This window comes from Tasmannia lanceolata, unplaced genomic scaffold, assembly GCF_043159265.1.
Source record: "Tasmannia lanceolata isolate RefF3 unplaced genomic scaffold, GAP_Taslan_0.1 ptg000005l, whole genome shotgun sequence".
Lineage (NCBI taxonomy): Eukaryota > Viridiplantae > Streptophyta > Magnoliopsida > Canellales > Winteraceae > Tasmannia > Tasmannia lanceolata.
Genome location: NW_027518682.1, coordinates 12,877,915 through 12,896,618, shown reverse-complemented (window position 1 = coordinate 12,896,618; position 18,704 = coordinate 12,877,915). Strand labels below are relative to the sequence as shown.

The 18,704-nt window shown below is 37.1% G+C and overlaps 1 protein-coding gene across 2 annotated transcripts; it reads right to left on the bottom strand.

Moving 5' to 3' along the window:
* Positions 1-1,539: 1,539 nt before the first annotated feature.
* LOC143877547 (transcription factor TGA2.1-like) lies at positions 1,540-10,887 on the bottom strand. 2 transcript variants are annotated; one of them, XM_077379665.1, is made up of 14 exons: positions 10,519-10,885; positions 10,265-10,415; positions 9,808-9,908; positions 9,180-9,253; positions 8,888-9,064; positions 7,718-7,759; positions 7,499-7,558; positions 7,332-7,409; positions 6,773-6,824; positions 4,978-5,249; positions 3,943-4,182; positions 2,628-2,770; positions 2,447-2,479; positions 1,540-2,018 (listed from the first exon to the last, which is right to left on the bottom strand). In XM_077379665.1, exons 2-14 carry the CDS (start codon positions 10,390-10,392, stop codon positions 1,928-1,930), a joined length of 1,491 nt encoding a protein of 496 aa, XP_077235780.1. In that variant the 5' UTR covers positions 10,393-10,415; positions 10,519-10,885; the 3' UTR covers positions 1,540-1,927. The 2 variants fall into 2 exon arrangements, with proteins under 2 accessions (XP_077235780.1, XP_077235781.1); XM_077379666.1 differs by lacking the exon at positions 2,447-2,479 and having other exon boundaries at positions 10,519-10,887.
* Positions 10,888-18,704: the final 7,817 nt, after the last annotated feature.

Below are 18,704 nucleotides of genomic sequence, written 5' to 3'. Positions count from 1 at the left end.
CATAAAATGCCAAAGCAGCTACTATTTAATTATCCTAACAAATATAACACTAGGATGGAGACAATGAGCAGAAGGAATATGAGATTCACTGAACAAATAAACGACGAGCCCACAAAGAAAAAGAAGGAATAGCAAAATAGGTTTTGTTTTGTCTAAGAAAAATAATTCTGTCTGTATGGTCTACAATTTAGATGGTGATGTATGTATTTAATTTCAATAATGAAACTGCTATAGGGGCTGTTCTCTACGGGGAACAGAGGGCTGACCTTCTTGGATAATCTTATCTTGAATAAACCCTTGAAACTGGTATAGTATACTGTTCTCGACGTAAAGGGAGGATAGCAAGCCATCTGAGGATAAACTAAACACAGAGAACAACCCCATTGGTGCACGCCAATATAAATACTATATAAGAGATTTGCTAGGGTCCATCGCATCAGGCATTTCGCCGAACCGTCTGTTGCATGGGAGAGCAGACACATAGGCTCACTTTTCAACAAACTTTGTCATTATTCATGATACTAATACTTTTGAAAATACCTTTCAAAAAAAAAATACTTTTGAAAATAGAGGGATTCTAAACTCAAAGGCGCCCTCGTAGAAACACGTCACAAGGGCGCCATCATTGGATCCACTCATTTGCTTCTAACAATTTCATTGCCTTTATAAATGCGTTCACGATGACATGGATCTAATGGTGGTGCCCTTGTGATTTGTTTCTGCAAGCGCCTTGTGAGTTACGTGGAACCAATGGTGGCGCCTTGTGACCGGTTTCTAAAAGGGCGCCTGTGAGTTTAGTATCCCTCTTGAAAAAATCAACAATAATTAAGAACATCTTTGGATACCACCAAAATCTGACTTGGTTGCCCCGCCATGGTGCCTACTAGAACTTTTCTTGTTTTATCCTTGGATATGTTATACTATGTTCATGATAAGCTTTTTCCTGGGATAAAATATTACCAGAATGAATTAGTGATCAACATTGGACAAGATAATTTTAATTTGAGATAAACTTATTCAAATAGGACAGCCAATCGGAAAAAAGGCTAATTTAAGAATTTTCATTGCTGTGATGAACCTTGTTAGTATGATCTAGCCATTGGATTAGAGTTTTAGATTTGGTGATTAGGTAGTTAGGTTAGATTAGGTCTATCTTCCTCCTTATGTTTATCCTTATCTGGAAGTGTAGTGGAATGTTATGGTCCGAAGTGGGAGCCTTCCTAGGTATGAGACTAAGTAGGACCCAACCTGGTATGGGACAAGATTAAAGGACTTAATCTAACGCGTTCCATAAAATTATTCTGAGCTTAATCTTAACACTCAATAATCTTCAAATGCCATGATTTTAAAATGGTTTTCCTTTTGATAGGAGATATCTACCACCAGATGCCAAAACCGTCTCTCCCCACATCATGAAATATTTTCTGCTTTAGTACGAAAGTAGAGGAGTTGGTTTTAGCCATCCCTACTGCATGAAGGGATAATCGCTCTCTCTCGTCGTGTACCAAGCATGTTTTCGAAGGGATAAAACAAGAAAAAGAAACAGAAAAATCCCATCCCTCCTTTTCCGGATTTTCATTGTCCTTTCTACATTATAATACAACAACTCATTAATGAAGAGCAACAACCCCACCTGTTTTTTTTCTTCTCTTTCTTTTGTTTATAGCCTTTTTTATTTCAATCAAACACCCATTGGAAAGCCATACCCTCCTACGTATTGACCCCTTATCTTTTTCTTTCTTTCTTTCACTCTTTGCTTCTTTTTTTGTCCTTTTGGAGAGTTAAGCTTCTCAAGCCAGATAAAACTTGATTACATGAAACATATCGACTTGCTCCTCTCTTTCTCCCTCTTCTTTTTGTAGCTTGAAGACATCCCGGTGCACCAATAAGATTTCATGCAGCATTTTCTCAAGAGGTTTAATTTTGATCAGAAGGTTGAGAAATGATTGTGTGTGGATTGGACCATATGTAAATCTGTCGATGTTTGACATGCGTTGTTATCGTCGCTGATCAAGTTCCTGTTAGACATGAACAATTCAAATACACAAAAGATTTTAAAATCAGGTAGCTAATATTAACATTAAAGCAAATTTTCTAACTTTTTCATGGAGTATAAGGAACTCCTCTGATGCGAAAAAAAAAAAAGTTTAATTTTATTTACAAATGGGACATTAAGTCCTCTTTGGAAGCCATTAACTAACTATATTGTTTTTAAACACCTATTGTAACCATTGTTTGAAAATAATAGTACTTAACTTCAAAACTATTTGCATATAAGCTTATGGATGCATAGGAAGATACATACATACACATAGTTACATCACAAATGCAAATCTTAAAGGCTTAAACCCTAAACACTAAATTCCATACCCTTGAATGAAACAATAGATATGGAATTTAAGTAGCAATTTACTTAAAATACAGGTAAAAATTGAAGTTATCTTACATATCAGTTGTTATGGTGGATGATCCGGTCAACCTGACCAAGAAAAGTATTAAATTATTGATTTTGGCAACACAAAATACTGTAAATAGACACAACAATACGATGCTTAAAAGTGTTGGATATCATTAAAAATAAAATTATTGACCTAACTCATAAATAATACAATATCATTAAAGCTTACTCTCGCGGGCGAGATACCCAGAGGGAACTGAGTGCCCGCAATCTGCTGTAGTACTCTCCGATCGCCAGAAAACATCTCGCAGCTTGACGGACGGTCAGGATTTGACGCATCTGGTGAAGGGTCTGCTGTCTCAAATTATCAGCCTACAGAAGAGAACAAAGAAAAATAGTAATATTTTAGAACATAATCATAAAGAAAGAAGGTGATATAAAGAAATCTAGAGAGACAGAGACATGTTTATTTGTTAAATGTATGTATTGAGATGGGTCCAGTCTGAGTGAGAGAGATAGGCATAAACAATAAACAATGAATTTGGGAAAGAGTTGAAACCCATCAACTTGTCTTATTTATAGGGTTTGGACTCTTCTAATCATAGATCAGAAGAAATAATCTCATTTATTTGTTAAATAAACAAATAATTTATTTAATTATATTGATGGGTATAGCTGAAATTTTAAATGCAGTTGGGTCTCTATCCTTTGATTTCACTTGCAGATTATTTTTTAATTTAATTTTCATGTTTTCAACTGTGGCTTTTGAAGTTCAGGAGAGTGTTTGTTAAGTACAAAAAGATGGCAGAAATTTATTCAGACTGTGAAAGAAAATGACAGGGAAAAAAATAAGTGCTGGGCTTGTTAAGGAAAATGAAATATTCGTCCCTGACCCTGTCAAAGTGGCAGGTGTATGAAAATAATTCCTCCTTGAGTACATGGAAACTGTTAGTAGCGTAAATTACGATTCTGCCACTGCTTTCCTTGGGAAAGAAATTCAAAACAGACTTCATGTAACCTTTTGACTTGATCTTGGCAGTGAGACCCACGAAAGGTTAAAGACCATAATGCTCTTAGGTTTACAGCATATTACCATGATGAGTTATGTTAGAATTTATGTACGGGGGTGACCATAATGCCCTTCATGTTTACAACATCTGATCGACCTTGTGATGATGAACAAAAGTTGTAACATTTAGGTCATGTCTGGCAGCTAGGAATTTTTTTTTTTCATGATAAATTAGTGTCTCCGATAGGAGTGCAACTTGGCTCTGGTCGGTTGAGCTTTTGCTGAAAAATGAATTGGAATCAACCCGACCTGATTTTAAGGTAAATGTTCAACCCGAATTCTGAAAAATCGACCCGAGTTGCACCCATAGTCTCCAAGTAGTGAGAGAAGGGTAGGGCTAGTGGAGAAGGAGAGAGATTTGAGACGGCACGATTGAATGAGGGTGAGAAGTGGCTAAAAATCAGGAAAAAGAGGTCACAATTTTAATCCTAGTTTATTCTTTATAATCATGTTACAAGGAAGAGAGATACAAAACCTGGCAAACAAATCCTTCGAGGTTAGTGAGCTTTCCTAATGCGATGACCATCTGACCCATGTAATCCCCGATGTGGGTCGCATCACTCACAGGTCCGCGGGCTATGGTTTCTGCGAGAGATTGCTGGAGTGCTTCATAGCCCTGAGAGAGTGCCTCTTCCGCTTCTTGCGAGGAATGTTGGAGATTGCAAATGCCCATTAATTGATGCTCCGTAAGTGGGTCTAGCTGTGGCATCAGTACCTGATCAAATTCAAATCCACAAAGATTAGAAAAGAAAAAAGCTATTGAACAAGGTGGTGGGACTCCCCCCTCTTCTAGTAAAAATTGAAAAGGTTTTTTTTTTTTTTTTCGTATGTAAAAAAAGTAGGATATTTTATAAATGAGGAAATGGTTTGTGAGTAGTTGCTCAGATAAGCTTATCAGCAGAGCTCACAAACCATAGGGGCCACATTTTTTGGGGGGTCCAAAGCATTCATTTGGAAGGCCCTTCCATGGATAGGGTGTGTACCAAAAATCTGTCCTATAGGATCATCCTAACCCTGCCATTTGTGGAGGGAAAAAATGGGCAGAAACATGAACACCGTGTCTGTCCATTTTCCCCTCCACCTTTGATTGGGTTAGGATAATCCTATGGATCTGATTTTTGGTACACACCCTATCCATGGAAGGGCCTTCCAAATGAATGCTTTGGATCCCCCAAAATATGTGACCCCCCCCCCATGGTTTGTGAGCTCTGCTCAGATAAGCTTATCTCAGCAGCTACTCACAAACCATTCCTCTTTATAAATACTTTTCCTTTCCAAACTTTTCAAGAAAACTCCTAAAAACCTTGACATTTTACATGAGTTGAGGGCAGTATGGCAATTTAGATAGATGGCAATGGGTAATTTATCTTCTAAGGAAACTACCATAGTGGGCAAAGTTCAATTTTTCCATGACTTGAATGCCACAAAGATAATCTATAATGGTCTTGGTGAAAATTGAGCTAAGAGAACATAAGAGAAGTGTTATTTTCTATTGTTGGTAGTTGCAAACCTTGACGAGTTCAGAGGGTCGAAAACCACCCATCCAGAGGAAACACCGCTCGGCCGGAGTCGCCCATATTCCGGTGATGAGGTGGAAGACATCGGACTTGGCGGCCATGTTTTTAAGGCGGAAAATCTCATCATAATGTGCAAGACACCCATCTACTATAACTCGAAGATTTGCATCGGACAAGTGAGCATGGAAGCCTCCTCGAAGCTCCGACATATGTCTCTGGTTCTCTTCCACCCATCTCGAGTATTCCATGTCGAAGATCGCCGCTCCTACATGATAATAATAAAAATATAACAATAATAACGGAAGTGATACATTCGCTCTCTTTTCTTCTATGGGTCATCTCCCTCTAGTGCTTTTATGACTATACTTAGAGTTGATGTTATGCAATCATTTATACTTCAACACTCACCTCACCTGTGACCCCTCTTTTTTTGGCGTCTTTTGGGTTGGCAGTACACTTGGATTTTTAATATCAAAGAGTTGTTGGGTTTTGAACCCAGAACCTGCCATAGAGGCAATAGCTCTGGTACCATGTGAAATAAGCAATTATAGTTGGGGCTCTCATAATTAATGCTCCATAAATTTATAATGCCTTATATCCTATTGCTAGGCCGATATTGTTCCTAGGTTGGTAATTTATAATCTCTTATTTTTAATACTTAAGAAAGAAAAAATAGAAAAATCTAGTGATGTAAGATATAAGAATACCTTCTTAGAAAATGTTGTTCAAAGTACAATACATTATAATAACATATGTAGGTATTTCATAGGAAAGATTTTTTTTATTTTTTTTAAAGAAAAAAAAGAAAAGAAAACGGGTGTCAAAATTCTCAGATCCTAATTGCATTTCATACCACTAGCATTCTCAAATGATTAGAGACAATATCTTTCTAACAAAAAGAGTGTAAGACGGTCAACTCATCTCTCTCAGATGACGAGAAGTATAAGACTATTCATCTCTCCCCACTCTCTCTGTATTAGATGTTGAAAATGAAATAAAATTTAAGGGTAGTGATAAGAGGCAGTGAGATTGCAAGAAAATCCAGGTGAAACTTATTTTCTACTACTTAATATGTTCTAATATGTTCTATAAAAAGATACCATCAGGAATATAAAATATAAGGGCGCCACCTGTACTCCAAAAGCTTAAGCTGTTAGAGTTGGTGTTATTTAATCATTTATACTTCAATAAAATGTAGGTGTCGGCAAGACCATCGACTATAGTTGTTAAAAGAAGGATGGTCAGGTGGATAGTGTATACACTGAATAGTTAGTGTATACGCTATTCACTATAATATGGTTGGTGGTAATGAGCCAGGTTATCCAAAACTAGTCCAACATCCAATTGTGTTCGTGGATATGCATACACTGAGTGTCATTGTATCCATGAAAATTGCATGGGCAACATAATCTTCTATTTTTTTTTTTTTTGGATGACGTAGGATGTCCCCACCCCCTTGGGGAGTAGGACTAGTCTCTACGGATACACGCAATGACCCACTCACCACGTGTATCAGGTAAGTCGGAGGCGGGATTCGAACACTCGTCAATAGGGAGCAAATCCGTGACTTTATGCCGAAGAGCCAACACCTCGATGGGCAACATAATCTTATTTGCTCAAGGATGGGTCATTAATTTCTATTTTTTAAACTTTTTATTTTTCGATGCGATCACAGTTTATAATGCAGGGCATTTTGGTCATTTAAGAAAACCATGGCACCATAGTGTATTCTTTAGAAAATGGAGGGTATATTGGGGAATTCCTATTCTAGAAATCATCTAAAATTACCATTGCTGATATTTCCACCTGCACCCCCACCTCCTCCTGCTAGAAACAGACCCTGAAACCCACCAAATTCAGAACAAATTTATATAAATATCTCATTATAAAAACATTAAAAATATATATATTCCCATCACCTAATCTTTTCTTGAAAACTACTTTATTTATTTTTAGGAAAAGTCAAACAAAAAGGTGCCAAAATGCATTCATTTTCAAGAAAAGACACATAAAAGGGGGTGGTGGAATATCCGGTGTTTAAAAGTGCGGATGCGACGCTGGCCAAAAAAATCTTTGTCGACTCGGCGCGGATGCGGCCAAGAATGCGGTTGACACGGCTGAGTACTCCGGTTGATGCGGTCGTAACTCGGGAGAGTCAAAGGAGTTTCTATTGAATATGTAGGGCAAAATGAAGAATGCGGATGCACGGCCAAGGTGAAAGGGAGTCGACTCGGAGGAGTCAATGAGGACGCGGGGAATATCATTTCGCATAGAGAATATTATAAACATAAATATGTAACATATCTAGATATTTTGTATGTGTATTTTCTCTGTTGATTGTTGGAACCTGTGATCTCGCTCTTTGAAGTTCTTGTTGTAACTGAGTAAGCTTTATTCTACTACTTTCAAGCTGTTGTACGTAAGCCTGTGAAATAAAAATAAAATGGGTATATGAGATTTTCCATTTTCCAGAAATTTGAAAATTTTCCATTGATATTTTAGAATCTGGCCCACCTTTTTTCTAAGTCTACTCTTCCTGGCAGCCTCTCTGTTTTGAGCTAAACGTCTCAGTGTCTATAATCCAAAAGAAGGGAGCTCAAACATAAAATTTAATTTCAGCTTGGGAGTTAGAAATTTGAAATAGTCATGGAACTAAAAACGAAAATAAAAAAAATAAATGAGAAGATAAGATAGACAAAAGGAATAAAATAAAGTTTTTCTTGTTTTCCTAACCTTTGCATCTAATATCTTGGATCCAGAATCAGCTCCTTTCCTCTGGAACATCAATAAAGAAAGATAAAAGAGTTAATGAGCTTGATGTGTATGTTTCATGTGTATTTCAATGTAGTTGATAAATGTGATTAAGCCATGACTTTCTAGAAATGAGTTTTATTTCCCAATTCGGACGAGTATGTACAACATGATGATAAGCTATAAAGTCCTTTAATTTAAGGACATGAAATATTTGCCTTTTTTACTTGGGACAGCCCCCTCTAGTGTAAAACGGTTATCATAAATACACTAGAGGGAGCTGTCCCAAGTAAGAAAAAGGGGCTAATCCATCTCTTCCTTCTAATATATATATACATACTCAAAAAAATAAAAAGGGCAATGATAAATCGACCCCCTATGTGTCTTTCTCTCTCCTCTGAGTTAGAGAGAGAAAAAGAGGAGAGATAGACACAGAGGGGGTCGATTTATCACTCCCCAAAAAAAATCCTATCTTGGCCTTGTGATACTGGGTTTGGTAAGTAAAAATTACTGCTAAACCCTTGTTTTGATATTGACAGCCAGTCAGCCATAGGTGGTGCAAAAACCATCGCCTGTGACTGTGATACATGATTCATAGCAAGACGTGTTGGAACTCAAACAAGTTTTACATTTATAGGCTGGTTTTGAGATTTGGGTTTTCAAGACCAGAATTTTTAGCTCCAATGGTGGTAAATTTTTTTTTTTAAAAAATCTGCTTTTTTTGGGTTCTGGGTTTTAGGTGGGAAATGTAATGATACTGTTTCTTCTAACGCCATAAACAATACCATTTCTTGAGTTTTGGGGATTTGAGTTGAAGAGGATTTTGGAAATAAAGGACAGAATAGTTGGCTTTCCGATTGGAATGCTAAAAAAAACTCAGCTTTTCCTCAAGTCGAGTTCCTCAAGATTTGAGATTTGGGGTTTAAGAGACCATAGAAATAAATTCAGGAAATGATGACTAATAGGAAATGTTGAGATTTTGGGTATAAGAAAACTTGGGACTTCAATTCAGAAAATGATGACTGCTGCAATGATAGCTGTCCATAATAATTCTAACAGACACAACCTTTTCTTGTATTTTGGAGATTTGGGTTTAAGAATATAATGATGATAATGAAGGACAGAATAGTACTAGTTTTGTAAAGATTCTACCTTTTCTAGGGTTTTGGGTTGATGATTTTGTGGTCCTTTTCTAGACGAATCACTTGCCATCTGTTCTAGTTTTTCCTGATGTTGCTCAGTAGACTGATCTGATGTCCTTCTACTGATTGGAGATTCAGTGTTCTGAGCAGATCCCGAATCAGTGCTCTCTGCTGACTGAGATTTACCCTGGTGAAAAAAAATCAGAACTTTTGAAATGGGTCTTTTCAAAATTGATAAACTAGTGTTCATTCAATAATCTGATACAAACCCATGTCAGAATATAGTCAAAGGAAGTAATTACCCCAGGAGTGAGTTGAAATCTCATTGGCCATGAAGGAAAGATTTCCAGAGTAGGAGGTCTGCTTGTGAAAAGAGCTAAGGGGAAAAAATACAAGGGTTATTAAAGCAATTCAGAAAATCAAATACTAATTCAAGAAACAATGACTAGATTTTATATGGCATAAGCATGCATACTATGATCCAAACCGTCCATTTGATGGCCCAAAATGTAAATGGGCTGTGCCCCAAAAATCATTTCCAAAGGATGACCCCAATCTCTTGATTTATAGATGTTTTCATAATATGCAGTTCCTATAGATGAAGGGCTAGGATCATCCTATGGAAATGATTTTGGGGCACAACTTGCTCCCTTTTCTACAGTTGCAAAGAAAAACCTGCTGAGAGGACAAATCTCTTTGTTTGATGCCTCATACCATTCAAGTTTCCACTATGAGAATGATTGCTGTTATGGAAAAGGGAAGCTCTTTGTGTAGAGAATTTCAAAGCTGTTACAGGTGTCTCTCTCTCTCTCTCTCTCTCTCTCTCTCTCTCTCTCTCTCTCTCTCTCTCTCTCTCTCTCTCTCTCTCTCAGTTGGTTATGAACTTATGATAAGAAAAAGTCACCATGGGAGCACAAAGAAGAGTCATACATTTTTTGTTCTCATCATTTCTAATCCCAACTCCTTGAAGAAGTTTAGGCACTAAAGCTTCCTCCAACTCCCCAAATTCAAAAGCAGATCCTTGTTGATCTCTGCTCAACAACCAAAAATCCATATTAGTCAGCAAATTACTTAAAAAAGAAAAGCATAAACAACAAAAAAGGGAATGAAGGAATGGTGATATATGAATGAATAAAACATTGGAGGGAAGAGGTTTAATCCCAATGATAAAACATTGCGTGGTTTGTAGAGAAGGGAATAAGAGGATAATTTGAATAAGGAAGAATAAAAGGCAGGAGCAAAAGAAGAAAATATATATGGATTAAAAGATGATGGAAAACAAGTAAAGGGTGTAATTTGAATAAGGAAGAACAAAAAGCAGAGCAAAAGAAGAATAGATTAATGGAAAACAAGCAAAGGGTCACTGAGGGGATTTGAGAAACATTACAAGAAATTGGTGGCAGAAGGTGTGATCTCATGAAGGACTCCATAGGCAATATGTTGATTTGAGGGTCCTGAATCTGACAAACCAGTCTCCCCAATTCTATTACCCTCCATGCAACAAAAACTCTTCATTCATACCATCTTTAAAGCAAAACCTATCCAGAAAAAAAAAATGAACAGGATGAAGAAAATAAGAGAAAAAAAAAAAACTACTTTTGAGAAACAGAGGAAACCTATTCAAATATCACTTATTCCTACCATGTGAACCTCAGCTCTGTTGAAAACCTCAGAGAGCAAGGCCATTTCAAGAGAAAAAAGCCCAGCCAAGGGAGAAAGAATGGAAAGATCAAAGCTTTGTTCAAGTGTGTCTTCTCTTTATTGATCTTGCCCTTGATCCTTCAATAACATGATTATTCTGTTGGGTTTTTATCACCCTCTGTAGTAATATTATCAGCTCTGAAATCCACCCATGGTACAGGAGATCTTGTCCTTGTAAACATTTATGGTGTGGATTATTTGGAAAGATAAAAAAGGAGGGGTCTTTGGCAGGAACCCACTAGAATCCCTGACTCTTACTCCACTCCCTAACCGTCTGTGATATCTGATTGGCTCCTCTTTGGGGTCCTCAGGGATATAAATACTAAACAAAACCTGCATTCAATAGGGAATAGACAAGGTTTCTTTCAATTAAAAAGATTGAAAGGCTTTGTCTTGTTCTCTTTTTATACTCCACAAGGGGTGAGTTTACTTAGAGATTTGATTTTGAGTCCAAAACTGATTATTGGACTCAAAAATTACACCCAATTTTGAGTCCAATAATCAGTTTTGGACTTGAAATGAGTCACAAATATACATTTGGTTCATTACCTTTTTCAACCAAAACAGTCCTAGTATAAAAAACCCAAAACAATACAATAATGACCCACAAGCAAACCCACTTGTGTTTTAAATCCTGCTTATCCCTTTTGTTGATGGGTCTACATCCATGCCTTGTCAATACCTAAGACCATGCCACACCCAGATTCCTTTCCACAAATAGAAATTTGGTTAGAGGGCCTGTCCTTGCAGAGGCCCTTGGCAGTACTGATTTCTTAGCCTTAGGGTAGTAATCCATATTTGGCATGGGGTCTGGATTGACCCATGACTAATAAAGACATCCAAAAGCCAAAGAAAATAAAATGATTCTAATCACTCATTCTACATCCTAGAGAGTTCTACTTTATTGTAGGTATGAGTTGTGAATTCGGCCTCCTCTAATAAGATTTTTAAAAAAGAATGATATGGATGATTGGTTTAGTAGTCCTCAGACTATTAATTCAAGTATACCACAGTGCATATAGTGGGCTGGCTAAATATTCATTTCATAGGGATATTACTGGCCAATAAGGATGCGGCTCGGGCCCATTTTTGGGAATTCAGGTTGAGCTTTTACCATAAAATTGGGTTCGGGTTCCGATTCATTCCAATTCATTTTTTAGCAAAAGCTCAACCAGAACCGGCCCAAATTGCACCGCCAAATTGCACCCCTACTGGCCAACCAAGATCTCAAGATTGTTATATATATTTTTATCGGAAGATTGTCATATATTTGTCACGGGAAGCTGGTGAAATTCACATCGATCTGATTCATTTGTCAAAACCGATGCGATTCGTTTACCAATTCATGTCCAATCGACAAAAGTCTATTTGATCAGACGGTTAGGATTGCCTGATTTGTACAACATTCGGGTGATGGATTATATTGTGAAACCCCATTGTTCATTGTTCCAATTAACCATAGACATGCGACATTCACAGAGGAGATCAGGGTAGGCTACCTGAATTGCTTGTCTTGAGGGCTACCTTCCCTTTCCCCTATGAGAAGAGAAAACACATCCTTGAGACGTAGGGAGGGATATAGAGACATGCTACTTTTAGGGAGGGACCCATGGTTGTTTCCATAGGAGGTGGATACAAATATTTTATGTTGCATCCCATCTACTACATTTGTAGTTAGCCTATACCAATTATTCCCTTAAGCCAATGATTGGCCCAAAAAGATTAGGTTATCATAGAGAAGTTCCATGGATTAGGTGCAGCTTATTTGAGCCTATTACTCAACTGGCTAATGCAATTTACAACTTCATCCCATGGATTCTCAGGTCGACCTTCCACATTCAAAGAAACCTAATTACTAGCATGTAATCACTAAAATTGCATGTTAGTGGTTGAAATATTATGAACTACAAGGGCCCTTTTAAATACATGGATTTTATAATCCAGGATTATAAAATCCATGGGTTGTAAGTGTGATATCTTGTTTTGTAATTCTAGTTTTGATTCAAGTGGCAAGATTGTTTTTGTTGGGGTTCCATGCAAAACCATATAGTCACACATCGGATAAGTGAAATGGATGGGGATAAGGGAATGGGCACCCTCCCTCTAACGGCTAGCTTTTAGGGGTGAATTGTACCCGGTTAAATTCCTGGGTCCCTACAAATGGTATCAGAGCTCAGGGCGTGGTAACCCTGGTTGCTTCCGAGGGTGGGAATGTCCCTCTGGAAAGATCTAGGAAACCCCGGTATAGTATCCCGTGGTTCCCATGTTGCCGCCGGGTGGAGGGGCGAGATTGTCCACATTACTTGCGCGTGGAGGGTGAGAGATTGTTGGGGTTCCACGCAAAAGCAAATAGTCCCACATCGGATAAGTGAAATGGATGGGGATGGGTTATAAGGGATGGGCACCCTCCCTCTAACAGCTAGCTATTAGGGGTGAGTTCTACTCGGTTAAATTCCCTACAGTTTTACAATGAGCTAAGAGCCCAATAACCTCCTCAATGAGGTCCATCAACACCAGAAAAATGTTCAGAACAAACAGATTCACTAACAACAAAGAACACAAATGTAAATCTTGGACCTTAAGCTTTTATTAAGACAAAAAAGTTGCCCCGTTTGGATTGCAGGGATAGTCTAGAAAAGTTGGAAAGGAAAAACTTTTTCAAAATTTCTTGACTACAAGTTTTATTTAGATAGCCCTTCAATTTATGATGATATGCCTCTAAATCAGCCATAACCATATTCATTTCCCTATAAATCGTGGAAAGAGAAATATTTTCTAAGAAAATTTTTTCCTCCATAAATGTTTTTCCTGCAATCCAAACAGGTGATTAAACACACGTTAACAACTTTTCATGATCTAACTCAATATGGGTTACGCCTCATTTTGTTCTCTCTTAATGTCATTCATCATCTTCCTCTATTAATAGATCCCTGAAACATTTTTTTTACATTAAAAGAGCAGAGATTTTACATTAAAATAGTCCACTATTTTTCAAAAAGTACTGTACGGCCCACTCGATAGGATGATCCAAACAGTCCATTACTTGTTTGTTGGGCCACAAGGTGAATAAGTTGTGCCCCCAAAATCATTCCCATAGGATGATCCTAACCCTCTAATCTATAGAGGGACTGCACATTATGGGAACCTCTATGGATTGGAGGGTTAGGATCATCCTATGGAAATGATTTTTGGGACACAACCTACTTACATCGTGGCCCATTAAATGGACGATTTGGATCATCCTATGGTGTGGGACCTAGAGAAATATTGGACTATAGGATAAAAACTTCATCGAGCTATAGAAAGTTCAGATTTCCCTGAATATACTTATTGGCTAATCAATCATATATTGGTGGGTTATTATCTCTTAATTGAATGTAGAGAGATACATATCCCCACTCTCTTTTCTTGACAATGACACTCATCACATTATTAATCACTTTTGATTGGTTGTTGATAGCTCTGTAGGAATTGTGACAGCATTTAACCGCTAGGAGAAGTGAAAAAATGGAGAGATAGAGAGAGTTGTCCTTATCAAAACAAGGAAATGAGGATGGCATTCAGCTTACCATTGGCATGACAGGAACAAGTATACTTTAACCTTGAGGTGGTACACAACCTCTATTCTGAAAGTTGACCTTCTATCTGAGAGTTAGAAAGCATCCATGTCTCCCTATTAATTGCTGATAAATAAGAACTTCTAAAGATTCTTGAAAATAACAGCCAAACAACTCATTTTGGACCATCGATCCACGTGGGCCCCATCAGGAGATGTCTAGTCATTACACAATCTAACTTTGAATATAGAACGTTGCTCAATCCTTTTCTCAAACACTCTCCTCTTCCCAGAGATAGACCTAAGGTGCTTTTTTAATGGAAGCCCCTTAGTTTTTTTTTTTTTTTTGAAAACCACATGCATGTACTATCTCGGACCTACAAACAACAGCAGTTTTTAGTTCCTAAACAGGACTGAATTAGTCTAGTAAAAATTATCAGTGATCCGTGCTTCAAAGGTCTGTGATAGGTCATTAGTATCTGAGAAAATCTGGTTAGACCAATACCAGATCATCAATAACTACAATAAGTTACCATAATATCCAAAAATCCATGGTAGTTTCTCTTGGATTCAAAAACACGAATTTTACCTTTAAAAAAATCTGTTATATCATGCTTATGTTTCTTCTTTAAATATATGGTTTAACAATATCAGCATATGAAGCAGTTTGCGTTTAGACCGACAAGAAGCCTCAACTTTGGGCCCTTTTATTGATTTGTGTCTGGGTTCTAAACCATAATCCGTTCCTACAGCTATATCAATTGTGTCAAGGCACTAACCTTTCACAATGTTGGCCTTTCTTTTTCGGACAAATAACCTTTTCACAATGTACTGCAGACTGTTCGTGGAGATCCGTATAGATTTCAGTGTCTGATGATTGAATTCCAAAGAAAAAACAACAACTGAAATTAGAATTGAAGTTCTTAATAAAACCCAGTATGCAGTGACCCAAAAAAATCCAATTCTGTTACAATTTAGTGTCCAACGTGGTATCACTGAGTGACATTCAGAAATTTTAGGGAAGGGTTTGGAAAGTGTCAGTTTTGAATAGTCAGGACAGTAGATTATGCTTCTATTAACACCACCAAACTACATTGGGGTAGTGACACAAAAACCTTTCACAATATAATCTAAGAATGCAAATGGTCATGACACAAAAACAAATCTTGAACACACAACATCGAAACAAGCAGTTTGAAAATCTTTTCGCATGGAAAAGAAAATTGAATAGCTGAGATTGAGAAATATCTTCAATGATAAAGCCCAAAAAACGTAATGGTTGTGAAGAAATGCATTGGAAACGTACAAGAGAACCCTTCAGTCATTTGATGTCCTACTCAGGCTATGGAAGTTAGAATTCCAATCAGAAAAACACTACTACAATTATGTGGACTACTTTATCAATAAAAAGTAAACCCAAATAAATAGCCACTGAAACTTGAAATAATGGGAGCATTTCATTGATGAAACATCCTCGTGGTGCCTATCATCTCTCAGATCATGGCCAGGATCACATATATTTATTAGAAATATTATCATATTAATGCAGGCTTTATCTTACTGCTATACTACATCCAGTTTTATGTTTTGGATAAAAAATCCATATGATCTGGTTGGTAACATATATTTATTAGAAATATTATCACAGCGCAAACACAATCACTTCAAAAGTTAACTGATACTGACATTTTGCTGGCAGATCATTACATTTGGATCATTGAAAAGCTGTGCCCATATCATAACGAGCGGGGCTTTATTTGCATCTCAAACCTGACTTCAATCGCTTCCAAAACCGACAAGTCCAAACATCTCCCCATTTGAGAAGGTATCGATTATACCAAAGAGACAAATCAGGCCCCTTAATGCCCGTTTTTTGAAAAATGTAGAAAGACATGATATTAGATGGGAAAAAAAACACTTTAAATAAACATAGTGGTCTTTGAATTGCAAAATTGTGAAATCATGACAAAGATTGCTTCAAATTAGAACTTCTTAAAACCTAAAAACCTAAAATAATCCTAACATAAAAATCTTGTAATAGACATGTACCAGGCCCATAAATCGGCCATAACTTCCTCAAATCGTGTCCAAATGGTGTGATTTTAGGCTCATCGGATAGGTAATTGAAAAACCTTTCTAATAATACCAAAATCAAGCAAAGCGGACAAGAATTGATGCCTAAAATGTAGGCTACAAATAAAATGACAAAAATAGAAACTGATAAATATGAGATTTGTTCCATACCGTACGTTGTTGGTAGCTTCCGTCCACATCAGCCTTTGAAAAAAGACTAATTACATGTTAAATAGAAAACTCACTTTGCAGCCACTTACCACTTCCTCTAAAACTCCTACTAAAACCAATCTAGATACCGTAACCCGTGTCTCCAAGACTCCTACGCATACCAAACAACTACATAGCAAACTCACAAGCTACATAAATCTAAACTAATTTATTACACCCAAGGGGGACACATCAAGGTAGGTAACATTATGAGAGAAGGAGGTGTCCTTGTCAGAACAAGGAAATGGAGATATCAGTTCCTCTTCAAATACAAAGAAGGAAGCAGCGGAGACACCAGCAGGAAATCCATCGATAGACAAAGGATGGATAAACTTAGGAAGAGACATAACAGTGAATCACACTTTCTAGTTATTAAAAACAACGGACGTGACGCCTCGTCCCCCATCATGTATATCCGTTGATGGCATATTAATGAATTTTGTTACTTAAAAAAAAAAAAAAACGAACGTCAATTTATCTTATATGACTTAGTGCTGCAGCCACGAGATTGCGGGATCAAGCTAGCTTACCTACCAAAAAAAAGGCCTTGCTTCTGTCAAGGTGCATCATGAAGATGAGGATGAGAAAACTCTCTTAGAGACATAAGGTGTACAAACCCAAATATGCTGTTGGAAGAGTTACTTGTTCCAAAAAAAGAGAAAGAAAAGAATAGAATTTGGCATTTACAACCAAGAAACGAGATAGAATTACACAGAAATGTATTGGTGCTCCTAGATTCTTCCAGACCAGTCAAGTTTCAAATTAAATTATATGATGGACCAACAAAGTGGCTCCTCATACTATTGGGCAGCAGTTGTTTTACAAGAGATAATTGAAATCCACTACAAGACCATGCTGCTTTTGTTTCTGATAACAATAGACATTAGGATTAACTGATCAGGGGGTTGCCATTATAAGCTTACAAGTATAGTTAAACCATGGAAGTCCATGTTTGAATACAGTATTCTTGCCTTGGTGAATAGGTTGAAAACATAAAGGTTGTCGTTTATTAACATCCGTTGAATGATACAGTTAGGTTCTTTCATGCAAATGGAATGATAATCAACCTCTATGCTATGTTTACTCATGAAAATCGTGGATTGGAGACAATATCACTGAGCGTAATAGAGAAAGAAGAAAACTGATAACATAATAAACTGGATTATCAAATTCCATTTACCCACTTTATACCTTTAAAGGTTTAGCAACTTTAAAATTGAAGAAGCCTAGCCCCCGTTTATATTTCCAACCCATTCAGAAATAAGAAACTCGTTGAAGAATTTGGGAGCAGTTAAAGAATAAGACCAAGGTAAGCATTTGGGAGCAGTTAAAGAATTAGAAGTCAGAGCATAAGCCAATCCAAAGAGTTGTTGATCGAAGATGGGATAACCAACTTCATAGTCCCTTTTATGCAGCCAGGTTTCTTGCATAACACGGCTTTATTTTTCAAACACTTCCTCCAAAATAATGAGGTCACCAAAGGCTTGATGAATAGCTTACCAGATTGATACCTAATGAAGGTACTCAGACTATAATCATTGTCCGGCTGAAGAGTATTGCAAAGCCTTGATCACTTCAGCATAGTTATGGCAATCCGCAATTGAAGCAAGCTGGGACCAGGTAAAGTAATTTGTTTATATCTTTATGTTTTGTTTCTTGAAGTTAATTTCATTTGAAAATTTAATGATGCACTATTGGTTGTATGCACAACTGATTGTGAGAACTTTGTCATTACAGTTGTATGGCGGTCGCAGTTTGGTAACGATGACCCAAAATTGCAAAGCTTTACAACTCGGATAACTAGCCAAATTTATAGTGCAACAGGATGAGAAATGAACTGGAATACTTTCAAGCTCATCTACTCTGCAAAGAGGAACAAGTTGGAGCAACAGAGATCGGATGATTTGGTGCTAGTCCACTACAACTTGGAATCTCAAGAAAAGTATACTAGGTCGGCCCAGTGCACAAGGCTCCCGCCAAGAAAAGTATAATACTTAAGATGTTAATTAATGCTCTTACTTATCAATTCAAGACTCACGCTTTAAAGTTAAAATAAACTAACTATAATTCTAATATTTTGTACTAGGGATTTACTAAGGAAGATATCAAAATCTTGTAGGAAATGCCTGTGGTGATGATGATGACGATTAGTAGTTGATTCAGTATGATGATTTGGCTTACGAAATCTCGTAGGAGATGAGATGAGAGATGAAAGAACATTATGAACAATTTCAACCTTTATATATATATATATATATATATATGAGGAAAAGGAGTGTGCGGTCGA

What these genes read in the sequence shown, in the direction of transcription:
- LOC143877547 (XM_077379665.1), bottom strand. Translation starts at nt 10,392, where the DNA reads ATGAAGAGTTTTTGTTGCATGGAGGGTAATAGAATTGGGGAGACTGGT. An exon ending in GATTTCAACTCACTCCTGGG is followed by an intron (nt 9,065 to 9,179) that starts GTAATTACTTCC and finishes TTTTTTCACCAG; the next exon opens with GGTAAATCTCAGTCAGCAGA. An exon ending in TTCAAAGAGCGAGATCACAG is followed by an intron (nt 6,825 to 7,331) that starts GTTCCAACAATC and finishes GGTGGGTTTCAG; the next exon opens with GGTCTGTTTCTAGCAGGAGG.